The 22,638-nt window shown below is 38.1% G+C and overlaps 3 protein-coding genes across 31 annotated transcripts in view; 2 read left to right on the top strand and 1 right to left on the bottom strand.

Moving 5' to 3' along the window:
- fam149a (family with sequence similarity 149 member A) overlaps positions 1–862 on the top strand; it is a 33,748-nt gene extending 32,886 nt beyond the window's left edge. For all 3 annotated transcript variants that reach the window (XM_005157250.6, XM_073921972.1, XM_073921973.1), the window contains one exon: positions 291–862. In XM_005157250.6, the coding sequence (XP_005157307.3) occupies positions 291–367 (77 nt within the window). In that variant the 3' untranslated portion in view covers positions 368–862. The remainder of the gene's footprint in view (positions 1–290) is intronic.
- Positions 863–1,900: 1,038 nt separating this feature from the next.
- Positions 1,901–22,386, top strand: cyp4v2b (cytochrome P450, family 4, subfamily V, member 2b). Its single transcript, NM_001079996.1, is given in 11 exon segments — positions 1,901–2,160; positions 2,231–2,343; positions 2,456–2,541; positions 5,179–5,369; positions 7,516–7,585; positions 8,403–8,529; positions 9,554–9,724; positions 9,827–9,929; positions 16,444–16,578; positions 16,988–17,167; positions 19,261–22,386. Coding segments are annotated over 11 exon segments (1,533 nt in total). The 5' UTR covers positions 1,901–1,967; the 3' UTR covers positions 19,425–22,386.
- Positions 9,978–15,753, bottom strand: LOC141377532 (uncharacterized). 27 transcript variants are annotated; one of them, XM_073921997.1, is made up of 6 exons: positions 15,570–15,753; positions 15,345–15,412; positions 14,981–15,213; positions 14,725–14,921; positions 14,528–14,622; positions 9,978–11,344 (listed from the first exon to the last, which is right to left on the bottom strand). In XM_073921997.1, the coding sequence occupies exons 3-5, from the start codon at positions 15,035–15,037 to the stop codon at positions 14,535–14,537; spliced, it is 342 nt and encodes a 113-aa protein (XP_073778098.1). In that variant the 5' UTR covers positions 15,038–15,213; positions 15,345–15,412; positions 15,570–15,753; the 3' UTR covers positions 9,978–11,344; positions 14,528–14,534. The 27 variants fall into 27 exon arrangements, 24 of the variants coding, with proteins under 24 accessions (XP_073778098.1, XP_073778097.1, XP_073778096.1 ...); XR_012389791.1 differs by having other exon boundaries at positions 9,978–11,336; positions 14,981–15,412; XR_012389790.1 differs by having other exon boundaries at positions 14,981–15,412.
- Positions 22,387–22,638: the final 252 nt, after the last annotated feature.

Here is a 22,638-nt window from a genome sequence, read left to right on the forward strand (position 1 = left end):
TTGTTGATTTTTTTTAATATACAATTTACTATTCTGTCTCTGAAGCTTGAACCAATTAACTGTTCACTTTATACTTCATAGGTTGTGTAGAATCAACAAATGAATGATCCAGAGAAATATGCAGTGACAAAGAGGCCTTAATTAAAAGGAATATGTGTGGGTTTGTTGTAAGATATGGATATTATTTAGCTTTTGAGACTCTGGAGATTAATTACTTTCAATAGGGCAGAGTCGCACAATGAAAACATTTCATTAAGTCTGAGTAAACCATCGATACAATCTGCTTTCAGGTAGCCAGAATCATCGGAAACAGTTGAGCCGGTTTCCAGTGCATGTGAGGAAGAAATTTCAGCCTGTCATGCCGTAGCAGAAGGTTCATTTGGAAATAAATGAAGAGGCCTGACTGGACAGACACTATGAATGCACTGATATGGTATCACTGCTATCATATGACTTTATTGTGATTCACTTTATGGTTTGTAACCATACTGTATGTCCAGGTACAAACTGATACGGAAGTGCCTTTAGTTTAAGGACTTGGTGGTATTTGCAATGACTTCAACAACTAATACGACAAATTACCTCGTTAATTTGTGTGTTTTTTTTTTTTATTAAGAAAAATCTATGCCAAAATGATTGTTTTGTTAAAGCATGTCAATACATGTATCATGTAAAGTTTAATATAAATTTGTTTTTACTGCTTAAAACAATGTCTGAGGCCAATGGGTTAAAAAAAAACTATTTTGCAGAGATGGCTGATAATACTGATTGAACCAAACCAACCTGTTTGTTTAAGCAATGTTTTATTGAGACTTTCACCTCTTAGGTGGAGTTATTTGCAATAAAATTGTTATGTAATTTGGCAATGGTTCAGTAATCACCACAGCACTCAACAGAGATCTTTAAATGTTTGTAATGTTTACCATTTGCATACAGTTGAGATCAGAATTATTAGCCCTCCTTTAAATATTTTTATTCTTTTTTAAATATTTCCCAAATAATGTTTAACAGAGCAAGGGCATTATTACAGTAATTCTGATATTCATATTTTTTCTTCTGGAGAAAGTATTTTTTGTTTTCATTCGGCTAGAATACATTTTTTTAAAGTACATTTTAAGGTCACAATTATTAGCCCCTTTAAGCTATATATTTTTAATAGTTGACAGAACAAACCATTGTTTGCATGGTTGCATCATTTGAATTGGTTACAATAACTTGCTTAATTACCCTATCCTGCCTAGTTCACCTTATTAACCTAGCTAAGCCTTTAAATGTCACTTTAAGCTGTATAGAAGTGTCTTGAAAAATATCTAGTAAAATATTATGTGCTGTCTTTATGACAAAGATAAAAGAAATCAGTTACTAAAAATGAGTTATTAAAACTATTATGTTAAGAAATGTGTTGAAACAAATGTTTTCTCCATTAAACATAAATTAAGAAAAAAAATAAACAAAGGGCTAATAATTCAGGGGGGCTAATAATTCTGACTTCATCTGAATCAAATAAATTTGTATTCTTATCTGTGCTCTGTTTTACAAATAAAGCTGTTAGCGTTCTCGCTATTATAAATTGAAGGAGCATGAGATGGCAAGAAGAAAATCAGGGCCATTTCAGTTAAAATGTGCTTTTCTCTGTTTAACAAAAGACTTGGCAAACCTCTTCCATTAGAGAAGTTTAGCTGAATGTGTGCCAGTTACCCACAAAACCCACCAATAATAGGGCTGATTATTATCTATTGCTTCATTTCCTCTGTTGTCTGTTAATGTTTCAGCGAGAAGCACTATACCCACAGATAACCTGCGTGTGTCCCAGTTATATATCATAACTTCATCTGTTTGATCAGGCCAGGGTGTTTTTCTCTCTGTTTGTACGAAGCAGCTAAATGTGTTAAGTCTGAAGTTCACGGTGAAGCAGCCTGTGTGCCTCTTTTCGGAGTGTTAGCTACGGCCAGCTTCATCCAAACAAAATGGGCATCCTTTTTGGATTATACATCCTGGGGATTTTATTTACAGCTGTCCTTTTACTGCTTTTGGCATCTACCGCGTATAATCCGCTAAAAAATTATATCGGAAAATGGAACGAAATGAGACCGATTCCGGGAATGGCGGGTGCTTATCCAATCATTGGCAATGCACTGCAGTTTAAAACCAATGCAGGAGGTAAGGGATCTTTTTTAAAGATTTCATTGTAATGACACTACAAAATTATGAATGTTTTTTTTTTCCAAAGACTTCTTCAATCAGATTATCGAGGGCACAAATGAAAACAGACACCTCCCTCTTGCAAAGGTGTGGGTGGGTCCAGTCCCTTTTCTGATCTTGTATCATGCTGAGAATATTGAGGTACCCATTACTAAAATTTTATCCAATCACATGTTTATTTTCTTCTTCCTGTACACAATTCAGTTTTTTTGCACAGTTGGAAGTTTATTATCAAGCCTGTGTTTCCCATCAGGTGGTCCTCAGCAATTCCAGACACCTTGACAAATCATACTCATATAGGTTCCTGCACCCCTGGCTTGGCACTGGCCTGCTCACCAGGTACAGTGGGTTTACCTCTCATTTTAGCAATTGATTTTTATTACTTGTTATTATCACTTTTAATATATCATTGGCTAAGAGAATTACATTTCTTTCATTTATAGCTAAATGATAGACATCTAAAATTTATTGATTGATTAAGGGGTCAGGGGTATTTATATTGCGTTCTGTGACGGCTTGACCATATTTGGATTTGACAAATGTTTTTACTAATCTTGAAATTAGTATGTCACTTTGACCCCACTACCCTCTAAAAGTGTTTACATTTATACAATAGGCAAATGCTTTGATTTAAAAAATGCAATTGGTATTGAAGTTCTAAATCTATGGTGAAGCTAAAATAAGAAATGTTTTTCTTCTCTATTAAGCTAGAAACAATGTGACAACAGGTGTGTTTTTGCTTTATCACAGGCTATGCTAAATATTAGCTAGCTTGAGCAACTTTTGATTTAAGCTTAAATCATTTCTTTGATTAAAATGTTATTTTGATAAACCTATCTGTTTAATAAATCTGTTTTGTTTAAATGCATCAAAATACATTATCTTTATTCACTGACAAATTGATAAAAAGTTTCATTTTCAAAATGTGGTGTATGCTGAGCACTGTATACAGTGCATCCGGAAAGTATTCATAGAGCTTCACTTTTTCCACATTGTTTATGTTACAGCCTTATTTCAAAATGGATTAAATGAATCAATTTCCTCAAAATTCTACACACAATACCCCATAATGACATCTTTTTTTTTTTTTAGTTGTTGCAAATTTATTAAAAATAAAAATAATAAAAAATCACATGCACAAAAGTATTCACAGCCTTTGCTTAATACTTTGTTGATGCACCTTTATCAGCATTTACAGCCTCAAGTCTTTTTGGATATAATGCCACAAGCTTGGCACACCTGTCTTTGGGAAGTTTTACCCATTCCTCTATACAGTACCTCTCAAGCTCTATCTATCAGGTTGGATGGGGAGCTACGGTGTACAGCCATTTTTAGATCTCTCCAGAGATGTTCAATAGGATTTAATCCTGGGCTCTGGCTGGGCCACTCAAGGACATTCACCAAGTTGTTGTGAAGCCACTCCATTGATATTTTGGCGGTGTGCTTTGGGTCATTGTCCTTCTAGAAGATGAACTGTTGCCCCAGTCTGGGGTCAAGAGCACTCTGAAACCGGTTTTCATTCAGGATGTCTCTGTACATTGCTGCATTCATCTTTCCCTTGATCCTGACTAGTCTTCCAGTTCCTGCTGCTGAAAAACATCCCCACAGCATGATGGTGCCTCCACCATGCTTCACTGTAGGGATAGTATTAGCCTGGTGATGAGCGGTGCCTGGTTTTCTCCAAACATAACGCCTGGCATTTTCCCCAAAGAGTTAATTTTTAGTCTCATCGGACCAGAAAATTTTGTTTCTTGTGATCTGAGAGTCCTTCAGATGCCTTTTGACCAATTCCAGGTGGGGAGTGGCTTCCATCTGGCCACTCTACCATACAGGCCTGATTGGTGGATCGCTGCACAGATAGTTGTCCTTCTGTAAGGTTCTCATCTCTTCACAGAAGAACGCTAGAGCTCAGACAGAGTGACCATCGGGTTATTGATCACCTCCCTGACTAAGGCCCTCCCGATCACTCAGCTTAGATGGCCGGCCAGCTCTAGGAAGAGCCCCCGTGGTTCCAAACATCTTTTACTTACTGATTATGGAGGCTACTTTGCTCATTGGAACTTTCAGAGCAGCAGAAATTTTCATGTAACCTTCCCCAGCCTCGTGCCTCGAGACAACCCTGTTTTGGAGTTCTACAGACAATTCCTTTGTCTTCATGCTTGGTTTGTGTTTTGACATGCACTATCAACCCTGAGACCTTATATAGACAGGTGTATGCCTTTTCAAATCATGTCCAATCAACTGAATTTACCACAGGTGAACTCCAATTAAATTGCTGAAACATCTCAAAAATGATCAGTGGAAACAGAATGTACCTGAGCTCAATGTAGAGCTTCACGGTAAAGGATGTAAATACTTATGTACATATGACTTTTTTTTGTTTTGTTATTTTTAATTTTTAATAAATTTGCAACAATTTCAAAAATCTTTTTTTACATTGTCATTATGGGGTATTGTGTGTAGAATCTTGAGGAAATAAATGAATTTAATCCATTTTGGAATAAGGCTGTAACATTAAAAAATGTGGAAAAAGTGAAGCGCTATGATTACTTTCTGGATGCACTGTATATACATTACAAGTTATGGTAGGAGCACATCTATCTTATTTAGTATATTAAGTTTGTATCTGTTACCTAAAAACAGCCACGTGTCCTTTAAAGCTCAGAACATTTAAAGTCAAACTAAACTGAGTTTCACATACGGTAAAAGGACCACCTGCCAAACTGGCAGATCTCATATCTCATTCAAGAGCAGCTTGCATCAAGAGCTGCAAACAAAGTCTATCAAAAGCACAGTCATTTATAATCGGCCACAATGGACACAAGGTCACTGGCCATCTGTCCAAACACAGCAGAGTCCAGAAAAACTGAGAAATTGACCATAAAATCATTTCCACAATCCCTGTTGGCCTTTACAGTGTTTAAGCTGTTAACTTGAGGTCACCGGCTTGACTCTTCCCAACTTTTCTTCCCACAGCACAGGGGAGAAATGGCGTAATCGGCGTAAAATGCTGACTCCAACCTTCCATTTCTCCATTCTCTCTGACTTCCTGGAAGTGATGAATGAACAAACGGATATTTTGATTCAGAAGATGCAGAAGCTTGAAGACGGAGAGCCATTTAACTGCTTTAACTTCATAACATTGTGTGCTTTGGATATCATTTGTGGTACAGTACAACCATTCTTTCAATATATGGGGCCATATGTGACTTAAAGTATCTGATTTTTTAAAGATGAGAAGAATGAATGAAAGAACCAAAAGCTCTAGCTTCATTTCAGATTAGTTTCTGTTCATTTAAATAATGGATGGATATACGATGGCGACGCAGAGGCGCAGTAGGTAGTTCTGTCGCCTCACAGCAACAACGTCACTGGTTCAAGCCTCGGCTGGGTCAGTTGGCGTTTCTGTGTGGAGTTTGCATGTTCTCTCTGCATTCACTTGGGTTTCCTCTGGGTGTTCCGGTTTCCCCTGACAGTCCAAAGATAAGCGGTACAGGTGAATTGGGTAAGCTAAATTGCCCAAAGTGTATGAATGTGAATAAGTGTGTGTGGATGTTTCCCAAAGATTGGTTGCGGCTGGAAGGGCATCTACTGCGTAAAAATGTGCTGGATAAGTTGGCAGTTCATTCCGCTTTGGCGACCCCGAAACAATAAAGGGACTAAGCCGAAAAGAAAATGATTGAATGAATGGATGGATATATGAAAAAAGTTTTCCAGTGGATCAGTTTGCTCCAGATTAGGAGTAAATTAATCCAAGTCACAGGGTAAAGTGCATTGGCTCATGGTAAACTGACAATCTACATAATTATTACAAAAAAAATAGGATAAATTTTAGAGCTAAATCTTCTCTTTTAAACTTCATTAAAATATGCACTTGTCGGCCACTTTGTTAGGTACACCTGTCCAACTGCTTGTTAATGCAAATTTATAATCAGCTAATCACATGGCAGAAACTCAATCCATTTAGGCATGTAGACATGGTCAAAGACCATGAGCATGAGAATGGGGAAGAACGGTAATTCAAGTGACTTTGAACGTGGCATGGTTGTTCGTGCCAGAAACTGCTGATCTACTGGGATTTTCAAGCACAGCCATCTCTAGGATTTACAAAGAAATTTTCCGAAAAAGAAAAAATATCCATTGAGCGACAGTTTTGTGGGTGCAAATGCCTTGTTGATGCCAGAGGTGAGAGGAGAATGGCCAGATTGATTCGAGCTGATAGAAAGGCAACAGTAAATCAATTAACCACTAGTTACAACCGAGGTATGCATAAGAGCATCACTGAACACACACAACATCGAACCTTGAGGCAGATGGGCTACCGCACGGGTGCCACTCTTGTCAGCTAAGATTCAGGAAACTGAGGCTACAATTTGCACTGGCTCACTAAAATTGGACAATAGAAGATTCGAAAAACGTTGCCTGGTCTGATCAGTATCAATTTCTGCTGTGACATTCAAATGGTAGGGTCAGAATTTGGCTTCAACAACATGAAAGCATGGATTCATCCTGCCTTGAATCAACAGTTCAGGCTGATCGTGGTGGTGTAATGGTGTAGGGGATATTTTCTTGGCTCAATTTGAGCTCATTAGTACCATTTGAACATGGTGTCAACACCACAGCCTGCCTGAGTATTGTTGCTGTCCATTTCCATCCCTTTATGCACCAATGTACCCATCTTCTGATGGCTACTTCCAGCAGGATAATGTGGCATGTCATAAAGCACAAATGATCTCAGACTGGTTTCTTGAACATGACAATGAATTCACTGTACTCAAATGGCCTTCCCAGTCACCAGATCTCAATTCAATAGAGCACCTTTGGGATGTGGTGGAATGGGAGATTTGCGTCAATGATGTGCAGCTGACAAATCTGCAACTGTGTGATGCTATGATTTCAGTATGGACCAAATCTCTGAGGAATATTACCAGTACCTTGTTGAATCTACGCCACAAAGGATTAAGGATAAGACAGTTCTGAAGGCAAAATGGCCTCCAGACAGATACTAGTAAGTTGTACCTAATAAAGTGGTCGGTGAGTGTATGCTTTAATGAATAATTTTCCTTGTGTAACATAAAAGCAAAATATGCATTTCAGTATCTTCTTCTTTTTTTGTAGCTGCATTTCTAAAACAATTACACTAATGTTGTACACTTCCCAAAACAGAACAAACAGGGTAGCATTTCATTAGAATAAAAAAACAACAACAACATTAGAATGATATTATTGTAAATTGTGCTGCAGTTTTGTTTACATACTGATTACCGAGGTTCGTTTCTGTAAAATGGCAATTGTTTTGTTTGTATGCAACAGAAACCGCAATGGGAAAGAAAATCTATGCTCAGAGCAATGCTGACTCGGAGTATGTCCAAAGTGTATATAAGTAAGTGTTGTACTTCAGTTATAGCGCTTGTGCATTGCTTATGAGTTGGGCAGCCATGTTGTTCTCAAGGAAAAAACAGTGGGTGCTTCTCAAAATCCTTCCAAATTTTCTCGCCCCTGCGTCCTCCATCCTACAACCCGGAAATGATTGAGCTCAGCTATCTTGTAGGACATCTCAATCCTCTAATTGCACCATGAGGATTGAGGAGAGGGGAGTTTTTTTCCTGAGAAGTCATGAGCAAGGATTCACAGATCCTTTGTGGAAGTGTTTTATTGACCAAGCGTGACGTGCATGTAAATTCTCTTTCTCCTTCACATCTTCGCCAATAATCACTTACTAGAGCTGAAAAATTAAACACATTAATTTGAATATTAAGTCATTTTTATTTTAAATGTGGTTTGTTTTCACAGTTCCTTTCATTTTGGTGTAAAATACTTGTCAGCACAAATAAAAAAAAGTTAATCACAGGGAATAATTGATTGTTAATCATAAGTAAAATAAAGACTACAGACAAACAGATTTTTGTGGAGGTTGAAACTATTATAATTTAAATATTTGTATAATTCAAGAATTCGAATGTGCAAATAAAATCAGGAATGTACAGTATTCATTAAATGATGATGATGATTTGAAAGCATTAAAGGATACGAGGATATATCATTTCATTGAATTCCTCTGTCCTCGCGTCTTTTCCTTGCATCTTTCTCTGGAATCCTGAAGGGGTGGAGCTAAGACACAGGGAAAGGAAGCGAGGAGAGGAAAAAAGGATTTACAAATAAAAATTGAAAAGAACCCAGTGTTTATATTTCTCTTGCAGAATGAGTGACATCATCACTAAGAGACAGAGAGCACCATGGCTGTGGCCAGACTGGATCTACAACAAATTAAAGGAAGGCAAAGAACATGCCAAAAGATTAAAGATTCTCCACTCTTTCACTGCAAATGTAAGTCAACAGCTTTATATATATATATATATATATATATATATATATATATATATATATATATATATATATATATATATATATATATATATATATATATATATATATATATAATATATTCATATATTCATGATATATATTCATGATATATATATTCATGACTTTTTTAGTCCAAATTTTTATATTTGACCTTAAGTATTTGTACTGTCCTTTTAATATTTCAAGATAAAAAAAAATTTTTTGAGGAAACACTTGTAACTTTCATAATTTTTATTTGTTTATTTATTGCATTATGGGACCTTGTTCTACACTGTGACAGCTTTTGATGTTTAAAAGTTTAACAAAGTTAAATGTACTGTATATTGATTATTTTTTGTAATTTGAAGTAACTTTATTGAGATTGGCCATGCGTATTATTGTACAGAAACCAGGTAATGGACTGCGAGTGTTCTTGTTTCTGTTGTTGCAAAGATTTATTGATAATTTTTTTTTTAACAATATATTGTTTTAAACCACTAGAAATATTAATTAGTCACTTATTTAATATGTAAGATTTTCAACATCAAAAGTTGTTGGAGTAGAGATCAAGGTCCCATAATGCAGTTAGTTGTAGACTAAAGGCGGACATGTTTTTTTCAATTTCAATAAAGGTTTGAGTTTTTGTATGTACAAATCTGTTAATTAACAGGTGCACATTGCTCGACATTCAAGGATGTTTTCTGTATATTTATGCTTTTAAATGATAAGACCTTGATCTGTGATCTGACAACTTTTTATGTAGAAACTTGAAATATGCATCTGGCTTATAAACTGCATTTCATTTTTCAGCATCAAAAGTTGTTGGAGCACAGATTCGAGTCCCATAATTTAATTCAAAATAAACCGAAAACAGCCACTATACAACTGTTAATTAACATAACTTTTTTTTTAAAGTTTATATACCAACAAAATAGAGAGATGATGATCAAATTTCTAGATTGTTTCTAGATTCGTACATATTTTTCTCTGTTTTCTTGACATGAAGGTCATCAGAGAGAGAGCAGAGTTCATGAGCTCTGAGCCAGACAGTGATTCTGACCAGGGTGGGAGGAAAAGACAAGCCTTCCTAGATATGCTGTTAAAAACTACCTATGAGAATGGACAGAAATTGAGTCATGAGGACATTCAGGAGGAAGTGGACACCTTCATGTTTGAGGTACAGATAAAGCTATGTGGATGGATGGATGGATGGATGGATGGATGGATGGACTGATAGATACTGTAGAAAGAGACACTAATTTTGTTTTTTTTTTGACAGGGTCATGATACCACAGCAGCTTCAATGAACTGGGCTTTACATCTGATTGGGTCTCATCCTGAGGTACAGAAGGCAGTGCAGGCAGAACTACAGGAAGTCTTTGGTATGCTAGTCTTTTTCAAATGCTTTCATAAACTGACTAGCCAAAATCTCACTCTTTTGGATGTTTATTTCGATCTTTAGGTGTGCATTCATAAACATATTGTTACAAAACCTGCAGTGTCACAAAGTTTATTCCATCAAGGGTTACTTTCAGCTTTGGCTAACCATAGAAGGACCTCCAGTATCTGGTCCTGAGGATTTGATCCACTACTACAGGATATCTCATACAGTAGATGTTTAAGTAACTAAAATTTTTAAATGACCCTTTTTTTCCATATTAAATCAATAACAATTAAAAATTAAAATTTATTTTCTTTTAATAAGTTCATGCATACAATATTTTCAGGAAATCAAACCCATGATCTTAATCTTGTGGAATTTTCATTGTGATGTTAGCATTATGTCATTCTTTAGACAACCTCAAATGTCACAAAACCGATTTGCTCTGTATGCTAAAGCAAATCTCAAAAACGGTCAGTGTAGTTACATTGGAGGTCCGAACATACACTCACTGGCCACTTTATGAGGTACAACTGCTTGTTAATACAAGTTTTTAATCAGCCAATTGTATGGCAGCAACTCAATGCATTAAGGCATGTAAACAAGATCAAGACGATCTGCTGCAGTTTAAACTGAGCATCAGAAAGGTGAGGAAAGGTGATTTAAGTGACTTTGAACGTGACATAGTTGTTGGTGCCAGACAGGCTGGTCTGAGTATTTCAGAGACTGCTTATCTACTGTGATTTTTTTACACACAACCAGATCTAGCGTTTACAGAGGATGGTCCGAAAAAGAGAAAATATCCAGTGAGTGGCAGTTCTCTAGGCGTAAATGCCTTGTTGATGCCAGAATTCAATTCAGCTTTATTTGTATAGCGCTTTTACAATGTAGATTGTGTCAAAGCAGCTTCACATAAATGGTCATAGTAATTGGAACAGTGTGGTTCAGGTTTTAGTGTTTAAGTTCAGTTCAGTTCAGTTTAGCTCTGTTCAGTGTGATTAATCATTACTGAGAGTTCAAACACTGAAGAGCAAATTCATCGATGCGTAGCTCTACCAATCCTGAACCATGTGAGGCAGTGGCGACAGCGGAGAGGGAAAAAAAACTTCACCTGATGGGAGTGAAGAAAAAAAACCTTGAGAGAACCAGACTCAGTTGGGCACGACCATTTTAATTTCTCCGCTGGCCAAAAGTCTTGTGCAGAACTTCATTCGCCGTGGTTTATGCTGGAAGATGGCCTCAATGAAGACTCGTCTGTCCCTGGAGCGTCGCTGGAATCAGACTCATGTTCTCCACTCCCCACGACCATCAGCGCAGCAGCAGCTCAGGATATGGCCTGGTCCCGGATATGGAATCCTTGGGATCATCACGTCGCTGGTCTTGGATCCAATCAGTGACTCCGCCTAATCTGAGGACCTCGGGATGAGTATCCCCAGGTGAAAATAGAGAATAAAGAGAATAATTAGCGTAGCTGCTGTTCATAGTGTATATAAGCAAGATGTAGAAGCCAGTGTGGAACCTGCTAGGTGATGCACTGAGTGTATGCTTTACTAAACAGATAGGTCTTTAATCTAGTTTTGAACTGGGAGAGTGTGTCTGAGCCTCGGACATTACCAGGAAGGCTATTCCAGAGTGTAGGAGCCATGAAAGAGAAGGCTCGACCTCCTTTACTTGATTTTGCTATTCTAGGTACTACCAGAAGCCCTGAATTTTGAGATCTTAAGGAGCGAGTTGGTTCGTAGCGAGACAGAAGGTTGGTTAGATAAACAGGAGCTAGATTATTTAGAGCTTTATAGGTGAGAAGTAATATTTTAAATTCAATACGAAATTTAACAGGCAGCCAGTGTAAGGAGGACAAAATTGGGGTTATATGATCATATTTTCTAGACCTGGTCAGAACTCTGGCTGCTGCATTTTGCACTAATTGAAGTTTGTTAATAGAGGATGCTGGGCAGCCAGCAAATAGAGCATTACAGTAATCCAGTCTCGAAGTCATAAAAGCATGGACTAGCTTTTCTGCATCTGAGATGGATAGCATATTTCGTAATTTAGCGATATTTCTCAGATGAAAGAAGGCAGTTTTTGTGACATGGGATATATGGTTTTTAAAAGTTAGATTGCTGTCTAATATGACACCCAGATCTTTTATAGTAGAGCTAAAGCTAACTTTGTATCCCTCTAATTGTAAATTGAGTTGCGAGATCTGCTGTGTGCAAGATTTAGGCCCAATAAGTAATAATTCTGTTTTGTCTGAGTTTAAGAGAAGAAAATTGTTGGTCATCCAGTCTTTGATGTCTTTGATACACTCAGTTAGTTTAGAAAGTTCAGACGTCTCGTCAGGTTTAGTGGAAATATATAATTGAGTATCATCTGCATAGCAGTGAAAGCTGATCCCATGTCTTCTAATAATGTCTCCCATAGGTAGCATGTAAATTGTAAACAGTAAAGGGCCTAAAACTGATCCTTGAGGCACCCCATACTTTACTGGGCAGATTTGTGAAGGCTGTCCATTAAGATTTACAAACTGGTAGCGGTCAGTTAAGTATGACTTAAACCATTGTAGAGCCTGTCCCTGGACACCTGTAGACTTTAAGCGATTTATGAGGATATTGTGGTCAATGGTATCAAATGCCGCACTAAGATCGAGTAAAACTAATAGCGAGACGCACCCTCGGTCAGCAGCTAAGAGTAAATCGTTGGTTATTTTCACTAAGGCGGTTTCTGTACTGTGGTGAGCCCTGAAACCTGACTGAAACACTTCAAAAATATTGTTCGTCTGCAGAAAGGAGCATAATTGAGTGGAAACAACTTTTTCTAGTATTTTAGACATAAATGGAAGATTTGAAATAGGCCTATAGTTAGCTAAGTAGTTGGTGTCTAGTTGCGGTTTCTTAATAATAGGCTTAATAACAGCTAGCTTGTAAGAGTTTGGAACATGGCCTATAGATAAAGAAGAGTTGATAATGTTAAGAAGAGGTTCTCCTATAGCAGGTAGCAGCTCTTTCAGTAATTTTGTTGGAATTGAGTCCAGCATACACGTAGCTGGTTTAGAGCTATTTATAATTTTCACTAACTCTTCATGTTCTATGATTTTGAAGCAGTGTAGGTTATTATTATGATTTAATGAAATATTTACAGGATTTGGAGTATAAGCCGGTGCAGAAAGTTTGGCATCTCCTATTTTCTGTCTAAAGCCTTCTATTTTATTACTGAAAAAATTCATGAAGTCATCACTACTAATTTGCGGTGGAGTAGTTTGTTCCAAGGATGACCGATTATTTGCTAATTTAGAGATGGTGTTAAATAAAAATCTAGGATTGTTATGATTATTTTCTATCAGTTTGCGCAGGTGCTCGGTCCTGGCAGATTTTAGAGCCCTCCTATAGCTGGACATACTGTCTTTGTACGCAATTCTAAAGACCTCTAAATTAGTTTTTTTCCATTTACGTTCCAGGGCGCGGGTTGCTGTTTTGAGCGCACGAGTATGACTATTATACCATGGTATAGTTTTAATCTCTCTAGCCTTTTTTAATTTTATGGGTGCCACAGTATTTAGTGTGCTAGTAAAGATGGCATCCATACTGCTGGTTACTACATCAAGATCATTTGAGTTTGCGGGTGCATTACGAAATAGAGAGAGATCAGGTAAGTTATTTATAAATTCATCTTTAGTTGACGGAACAATAGTTCTACTAGGGCGGAGTATTGGAGCGGGTTTGCTGATTTCAGGTAAACATAGCTTATATAGTAAGAGGTAGTGATCTGTAATATCATCACTTTGTGGTATAATGTCTACGTCAATAACCTCGATTCCATAAGACAGAATTAGATCTAATGTATGCTTTAAGCGATGGGTTGGACCCACAACGTTTTGCTTTATCCCAAGTGAGTGTATTAAATCCATAAACGCGAGCCCTAATGTATCATTAGCGTCATCTATGTGGATGTTAAAGTCACCTACAATTAGCATTTTATCAGTTTTGACTAGTAAGTCAGAAATAAAATCAGAAAATTCTTTTAGAAATTTGACATAGGGTCCTGGGGGTCTATATATGGTGATTAAAGCGAGAGATAACATAGGTTTTTGTATAGTATCTGGAAGCTGAACATTAAGCGATAATACTTCAAAGGAGCTAAACATAAGTCCGTTTCTCTGTTTAATATTAAGGAAATCACTAAAGATTGATGCAACTCCACCACCACGACCAGTTTGACGAGCCTCATGTTTATATAAGAATCCTGGAGGAGTTGCTTCATTTAAGCTAATATAGTCATTTTGTTTCAGCCAGGTTTCAGTGAGACAGAGTGCATTAAGATTGTTTTCTGTTATTATTTCATTAATGATAAGTGCTTTAGGTGCAAGTGACCTGATGTTTAGGAGACCAAGTTTTACGAAATTTGTATTTTCACTTTCTACTGGTTTTTCTGGTTCGATTCTTACTAGATTTTTCCTGGAGCACACAGTACGTTTATTTCTTAATCTAATAATACGAGGAACAGACACAGTCTCTATAGGATTCGCCAGATATGCGTTACTGATGTTTAAGTGGGGTGAACAAGAGTCTAGGTGGCTATAGTGTGAATTTTGTGAATTTTTACCTGCTAGTCAGATGGTGCGAAGTAGTCTGGAGATGTTGTCCGACAGGAGTTCAGCTCCGGCTCGACTGGGGTGCAGGCCGTCAGGACGGAAGAGCCTAGGACGCTCCCAGAAAAGATTCCAGTTATTAGCAAAGAGCAATTTCTGTTCTTTACACCATGTTATTAGCCATTCATTCAAAGCTAAAAGTCTACTGAACCTTTCATTTCCTCGGCGGTAGGTAGGAAGCGGCCCAGAAACGATGATCTGCGTGGCGGGCGAGGTGCGTCGAACCGTCTCGATCAGGCTCCTGAAGTCCTTCTTCAGGATCTCCGACTGCCGGAGCCCGGTGTCGTTTGTCCCCACGTGGAGGACAACGGCACCAGGGCTCTCGGCAGCGCCCAGGATGGTTGGAATCTGTGTAGAAATATTTTTCACACGGGCACCAGGAAAGCAGAAAGTACGTACTTTATTACCTTTTGAGGAGGCGGCACGGACGTGACGAACGATCGAGTCACCGATGATGGCCACATCGGGACCCGACTCGCGGAGAGGGGAGAAGCGGTTCTCCGTGGAGATCTCGAACACAGGCGGAGACGTTCTGCCCCGGGATCTGGGAAGCACCTTGCGCGGCTGCACCCAGGCGCCGTGGTAGCCGGGTGTCGGCGTGAACGACGCCTGGCTGAGCCGCGCCCCGGGTGCGCTGGGCCTGGACAGAGAAGGACGCGGGGTTGAGGTAGAGGGAATGATGTGGTTGTAATTTCCACGTACCTTAGGTGATGAGACGGCCTTAGCATTAGGTACGGCTAGAAGCCGTTCCCGTAGCCGCGACCGTCTTACCACCAGCGCGCGGATCTGGGACTCCACTTCTTCCAGCTCCAGCTCCAACGCCTCCATCGATGCTTCTCCTGCACACAAGGACAGAGACGGAAGCGACATTTTACGGGGTAAAAAGCAAAGCCAGTAAGTCAAAAGTGTATGGTTAAAGAGGTCGGTAGCTTTAGCTGACCAGCGACGCTAGCAGGCTAAAGCTACAAACAACAGGCGGATGCTCGAGGGACAGACCGTTTTTAAAGCAGCTTTGTTTGTATAAATGTATTAAGGGTTTGGTCACCCTAAGTAGGAGAGACAAATACTTAGCGAATGAGGAAGAATTTAATGATTAAGATTTAAATTGCGAGTAAATAGCAAGTCCAAACTTCAAGCACACAGTGTGTGACCGAACGGAGACAGTGACGCCGGTGACGTCACTCGAGCATGCGCGTCCTGCTCCCAAGACGTGGTACAAGTAAACACATTGATAGAAGTCAGAGGAGAAAGGCCAGACTAGTTTGAGCTGCTAGAAAGGTAAAGGTAACTCAAATAACCACTCGTTACAACTGAGACATGCAGAAGGCGGATGGGCTACAGCAGCAGAAGACGACACTAGGTGCCACTTCTCTCCAACCCAGTACTAGTAAGGCATACCTAATAAAGTGGCCAGTGAGTGTACGCCTTGGCTAAATCATACCATGGCTAAATTTGGGCTGGCAGTGAAAATTGAATAAAAGTCTTACAATAGTCCAGAAATAAACTAGTCATCAAATGTGTCAAAACGTGTGTCATCATCACTGAAAAATGTCCATGTAAAACGTTTTGCAAAATAGTAGTTTAAGAAATGAAAAGCTACCCAGTGGATCAGTTGGGGTTAAAAAATTATTGACGCATAACAAGTCAGATCCATATTAATCCTAGATGTACTATAATAGTAATCATTGGCTCTTTTTTTTTCTTGTATCCAAACAGCCTCCATTTTTCAGTTCATGCTGTTTACATTCCATTTAGCATAATGCCTACATTAATATGTTCTCAACAAAGCAGTTGTTCAGTTTACTCAGAATTTAAAGAAAGCATCTAGATGCTGGGAAATGGTTTCTGACAAATTCATTCTGATTGGCAGGTTCATCGGAGCGCCATGTGGGGGTGGAGGACCTGAAAAAGCTGCGCTACCTGGAGTGTGTGATCAAGGAGAGTCTGCGGATCTTCCCCTCCGTGCCTCTGTTTGCGCGCAGCATCTGCGAGGCTTGTCATATCAGTAGGTGGCAGCAGTTTGTCACTTTGCCAAACAACGCAGCGAACACAGCAAGATCAAAGATGTGCACTTTTTCATGCCATTCTCATTATTTGCATCTCAGCGTAACAGCAGATGTCACAGCTTCTATTTCCATTTCCCATTGTCAACCAGGAGACCTGACTGTTTCCTTCTACTGAGGGCCATGAGTCTTTCATGTCAAAGTTAAACGAAAGAGTAGCTGGATGGAAAATAACAACTTTTAGGACAGAAAGTGTTGCAAAACGCAGCAAATGCATCAGTTTATCAATTATTTATTAAAGCTTTAGTGGTAAAGTTGCGTGTGCAAACTCAAATATGCACTGAATCCTGTTTATTTCTTAAAACTCTATGACATGTTTGACATAACTGTTGTTGTGTTGCTCGCTTGCAGATGGGTTCAAAGTCCCAAAAGGAGTGAATGCTGTTATCATACCATATGCTCTTCACCGGGACCCGCGCTACTTTCCAGAACCTGAGGAATTTCAACCGGAAAGGTTTATGCCAGAAAACAGCAAAGGGAGGCATCCATATGCGTACATCCCTTTTTCTGCTGGGCCAAGGAACTGCATTGGTAAGACAAAGTACAAAATCACAACAAAATGATTTTTAGTTAAGAAAAAATTAAAATTTTTATTGAAATTCTTGTGCTAAAGGCTTTCCATTATAATAAAAAGTAATGTGCAAGGCAACACATTGGTGTTGATGAAAGTCTTCATAAGCTTTTTTTAGTGAAGATGTTTAAGTAGAAAAGACAGAGAAGCTTTGGAAGTGCAGCATACTGTATAACCAAAGACTGTAGATGTACAAAGAAGATTTACTTGCATACTGTATACGCTATAAATGGGGGAAAGTGCAACATTCAGTATGGCCACCACAGCTAAGTAGGTCCCTCTTTTTGGTCAGAATAGCCCTATTTTGTTTGTTACAGCAATCCCTTTTATTTGTCTACAACTGTGTGCATGTGCTGCTTTTGACTAGAGTAGTAATCTAATTGCATATTGGATCTTAAAGTGTCATCCTCTGGTCTTTGCCCCTGTTTTTTTTTCCTTTTCTTGAAACATCTTCCTCTGGTTACCATTAAAACCAGGAGACCATCATAACCAATGAGAATATCATGGAATTCTTGCCAATCTTTGAGCATGCACAGAAGCTAGAGCAAACTTGCAGTTTCAAAGATAAGAGCTTAAACAGTGGTGCAGCAAACGGGCCCGCAGGGCACGCACCGCGGGGGGGGCCCGCGTGATTAGGGGGGCCCTGTGTCGTCGCGATTTTCATTAATTGAAAATCCAGCAACCGCAATAATCAAACTCTTGGGAACAACTGTGGTCGGAACCAGAGTTCACAGGTCTGTGTTCTCTGCGGTGTACTACTTCATTCTGATTGCTTGCCGCCGAATCGCATCATAGCTCATACCATAAAGTTGACTTGATTTCAACTCTCCTCGACGCTCACACCGGAGAAGACGTGCCGCGTTGTTTCTCGCCGCCGGTTCTCATTTAAATTAATGACTTCTGGCTACTTTGACGCTCTCGCCACTTTCGGTTTGTGATCGCTCCTCGGTTTGTAAAGCCGGTTTGCAGTGTTTGATTCACTAAAAAGAATTGACACGTAATAGTCATTTCCTCTGTAATCTGACTTCACCAGTTAATAGTAATAATAACTCTCATCCACCACCAGCATCCACCTGGACGGCAGCCATATTGTGCACCCCACACCAGCTGATTGGTGGAGAGGAGACAGAGTGATGAAGCCAGTTATGATGTTGGGATAGTTAGGAGGCCATGATGGACAGAGGCCAGTGGGCTAATTTGGCCAGGATGCCGGGGTTAAACCCCTACCTTTTTTTGAAGGACATCTTGGGAATTTTAACGACTACAGAGAGTCAGGACCTCGGTTTCCATCAATATACTGAGGCTTTAGGACCCACACAGACTGCAGGTTGAGCGCCCCCTGCTGGTCTTACTAACACTACTTCCAGCGGCAACCTAGCTTTTCCATATGGTCTCCCATACTAACTATGTGCAATGCTGCTTAGTATTAGTGGGCGACCATGTAAGAGTTGCAGAGAGCTAGCTGCCGGCCTTGTTGCAGTTGTTTGCTTTAACCAAATAGAGCTAACAATAAGCGATAGTTTCTCTGTAATAAAACTAAAGTTGTTGCATTGTGTGTTACACCCATTAAAGAGTTATTTTCTCCTGTACTCCGACTGCACAGGCTGGTTAGTATAGATTGCTCTGAATTTCCTGGCTCTGGCTTCCCATCTCTAACTATATGACACCCTCAAAAGTTGATAAGTTTTCTCGTCTGATTCTCACAAGAGTTATGTGACTTATTCAGCACATTTAGCTGAAAGAGACGCACAGTGCGCTCATCTCCAGAGTGTTTGTCCCACCCCTGAATGAAACAGATTGTTTCCCAGTGAGCGCTTACTTGCAGGTTCAGGTCACTGGCCACACACAAGGAGAAGCTTCTAACAAAACTGAATGAGAGCCACATACCGTTGGAGATTTATTATTTCAGTGTTCAACTCATCTCTACTGCCTTCCAGGAATGAAAGCACCAAATAAGAGCGTTTGTAGAAATTTACTTCACTCGTTTTTTGTCATTCCAAGATCTTATTCTGCCTTTCCTGCTTTCTCTTTGTTTGTGTGTCTGTGGCTCCAGGCCAACGCTTCGCCATGATGGAGGAGAAGGTAGTTCTTGCTACAATCTTGCGTCACTTTGACGTAGAGGCGTGTCAGAGCCGTGAGGAACTGCGCCCTCTGGGGGAACTCATTCTGCGTCCCGAGAAGGGCATTTGGATCAAACTACAAAGAAGAAGCAAATAGCTGTCACCATCAATATGAGGTTGCTTCTGTTTCTGTTTTGCCTCTGCTTCTAGTTTCAATGCTAGTTTTATGTAGATGCAGTTTTTTGCATTTTGTGTGCTGGTTTTTATGGGAAATTGGATGAAATGGATGAAAGGAAGAGCTGTGAGAAGCTGAAGGTATAATCAAATGAATAAAATATTTGGACACTTTATTTTAAAGAGGAATTATCTATTTTATAAGGGGTTTAAACACTCTTATGACACAACTGTGAATATAGCCAGCCTCTAATGCTGAAAATGTATTATTTTATTTTTTTATAATCACACTCATAAAAAAACAGTCTGCAGAAACACTTTGTTTAACTTTCTCTCTTTTTACACGTCTTTGGAAAGGGAAAGTCGCACTCATTGGTTACAATCTATCCCTCATTAGCATAAACAAACCTGAGTGAGAAGAAGCAGTCTTTTAGAGTTTCCATGCCGTACCTGCTGAAGATACTCTCAGTGTATAAAAGGCATTATAAATGTAGAGTTTTAGGATGCACAAATGAACGCAGGAGTCTTCATAGACTGTATCTTTGTTGACATTTTCAGTTTTTCACAGAGATAACGTTAGACTTGTTTTGAATCTGCTAGACATTTGTAGCTTCACCCTCTATGGAAAGGAGAGCTGGGAATAAAATCTCATTTGAATTTACAGCAACAATCCCCAAAACGGCACAATTCGAATCAAAGATTAATTATTACATTGTTTGTGGGGTTTTTGGGGTATCCTTAGGAACATCAGAAACTTATTTTACATTACATTACATTACATTTTTTTTGAAAGAAGACATAACAGGTCCCCTTAAATGTACAATTCACACTAATAAGAATTTATTTACTAAGACTTTGAGCTCAATAAACTACTCATTAGCTGCTTATTTTTATTTAGTAACTACTAAGTAGTGGTTGGGTTTAGGTATTGAGTAGGATTATGGATGTAAAATAAGCTCATACTTTATATGTGCTAATAAGCAGGTAATAAGCTAGTCGTAATACAGGATCTTTTGAATGGTGTGAATTGTTACTTAAACTAAAGTGTTAATAAAACATGTTATAAAAAGATAAGAAAGAGGAGCCAGAAGTTTGAAGGACAAATTGTGCAGAAATTCTGATTCCATGAAGACCTACTTATAAATGAGAAATAATGGATCTTAAGCTAAAGTGTGTGTGCATTATGCTTAAAATGTACATTTCTTTACACTCTGCTTACATTTAAAGACATTTCTTTACTAAACACCATTAAATATTTTATTTAGTTTTATTTATAATTATTATAATACCATTTCTACATCTTCACCCACCCTAACTTTAACCATATCTCACCTCAATAGAAGCAAATTTGTTTTGAAAAAAAAAAAACAAGTAAGTCGTATCTAACACTTTCACTTAAAAACAATGAATAGTAGGTAAAGAAAGTTAAATAGTGTACTGCCAGATGTTTAACTGCTGATCTCTTAATGAATACATCTACTGTACATTAAATATTGATTTGATCTGAAGTTGTTAAAGTACTTAATAAGGAAGGTGTAGAAGTGTTGGACATTAAACTAACACAGCAAGTCCATTTGTTAAAAACGTTTAATCACATAATTTCATAATTTGTCAATTAAAATTAAATTTAGTCAAATAAATCATATTTTCTCCTCTATGAAATTTAAACAAATGTTCTGTAGACTTCAAATATGTCATGTTATATGTGACCCTTGAATTTTTATGTATTGCTGAATATATGATGAAAAAGATCACTTATAATAATAACAAATAATAATAATAATGACAATGTCAAAGTATTAGTTTTATGTAGTCCCTATTACTTATTATATGTTTAAAAGATTCCTTCAAAGGAGAAAGTAAACAAAAGAGAGAACATCTTATATTAAAAGTTTGCCAAAGCTTATGTTTATTTATCTTTTGCCTGCACCATGAGTGCCCTGTCCCTGATACCCAGCATCCACCTTACAATCCAGTGCATTAATTATACTTTAATTTACTTTTTAAATAATATTTTCATTGAAGCTAACATCAAAAGAAGAATCCATTCAGCTAAAAACACTAATGGAGCAACAATGTTGAACATTCAGCTTTGCCACTGTAGGAATAAACAACTTTTGAAAGCAAATATTAAAATAGAAAACATCTATTTTAAATTGTAATAAAATGGCTCTTTTCATTGTAATTTTCATCAAATAAATAAAGCCTTGGTGAGCACCTCTGTGATAATCACCACTTTTAAGTTTCAAATATTTGGTGAATCTCAGTTTCACAGATTTGTTGAAGATCAGGACTCAAATCACTGGATGAGTGTTTTCAGACTAAACAGTGTCTGCACTTCCAGACATACCAAATACCATCAGCATCTTATTCAAACACACAAAATATAAAGGTTGAATGTAAGTCTTTAATTAAACTGACCTTCAGCATGCTGAAATCTTTAAGGCCTTTCATTAAGCAGAAATGTTTTCTTTAAATAAAATGAGAAATATATGTTTCCAAGTCAACAAAACACTTGAAGGAAAAACTTGAATGATTTTTCATCAAAAGATCCTGTAAGTGCAGAGATTTTAATATGAAGTACGCCATACCATTCTATTAATGTTGCTATAGATTTTGCTAATTATAAGAGTTTGCATGATTAGGTCCTCAGTCTGTGATGTTCAGCCATTAAGCTTTACTTTGCAGCTTCTGTGAGCCTTTTCATTGGATGCCGTTCAGCTTGTAGAAATTTGCATTTGTTTTGAGCCAATACATTCTCACTCCCAAATCATCAGAGTTTGATGCTTGGCCAGAACCCCTTGGCATCACTTTAGCACTCTGGGTACCCTGTTGGCATCATTTTCCTATGTGCTGGGGACACTTGCTTTCTGTGACAAACTTTTGCATCAGTATGTGGTGAGAAATTTGTCATCAATAAATGATTTATTAGAGTATAATACTGATATTATAACATATATTGTGAAGTTTACTGGTTTAACAGCAACACAGTTCTTCTCATTGTATTATTTAAACATTTTTTAACACCTACAGTAGCAATGCCCAAACACTAAACAATTTTCAATTTTGAAATGACTTTGCAGATACAACTACAGTCAAAATGCATCTAAGAAAACACCAACCCGAGCATTAAGAAAGGTGATTAAAGTAAAGTAAATAAATAAATAAATAAATAGTCCTACTGTTTGAATAAATCA

This window comes from Danio rerio, chromosome 14 (assembly GCF_049306965.1).
Source record: "Danio rerio strain Tuebingen ecotype United States chromosome 14, GRCz12tu, whole genome shotgun sequence".
Lineage (NCBI taxonomy): Eukaryota > Metazoa > Chordata > Actinopteri > Cypriniformes > Danionidae > Danio > Danio rerio.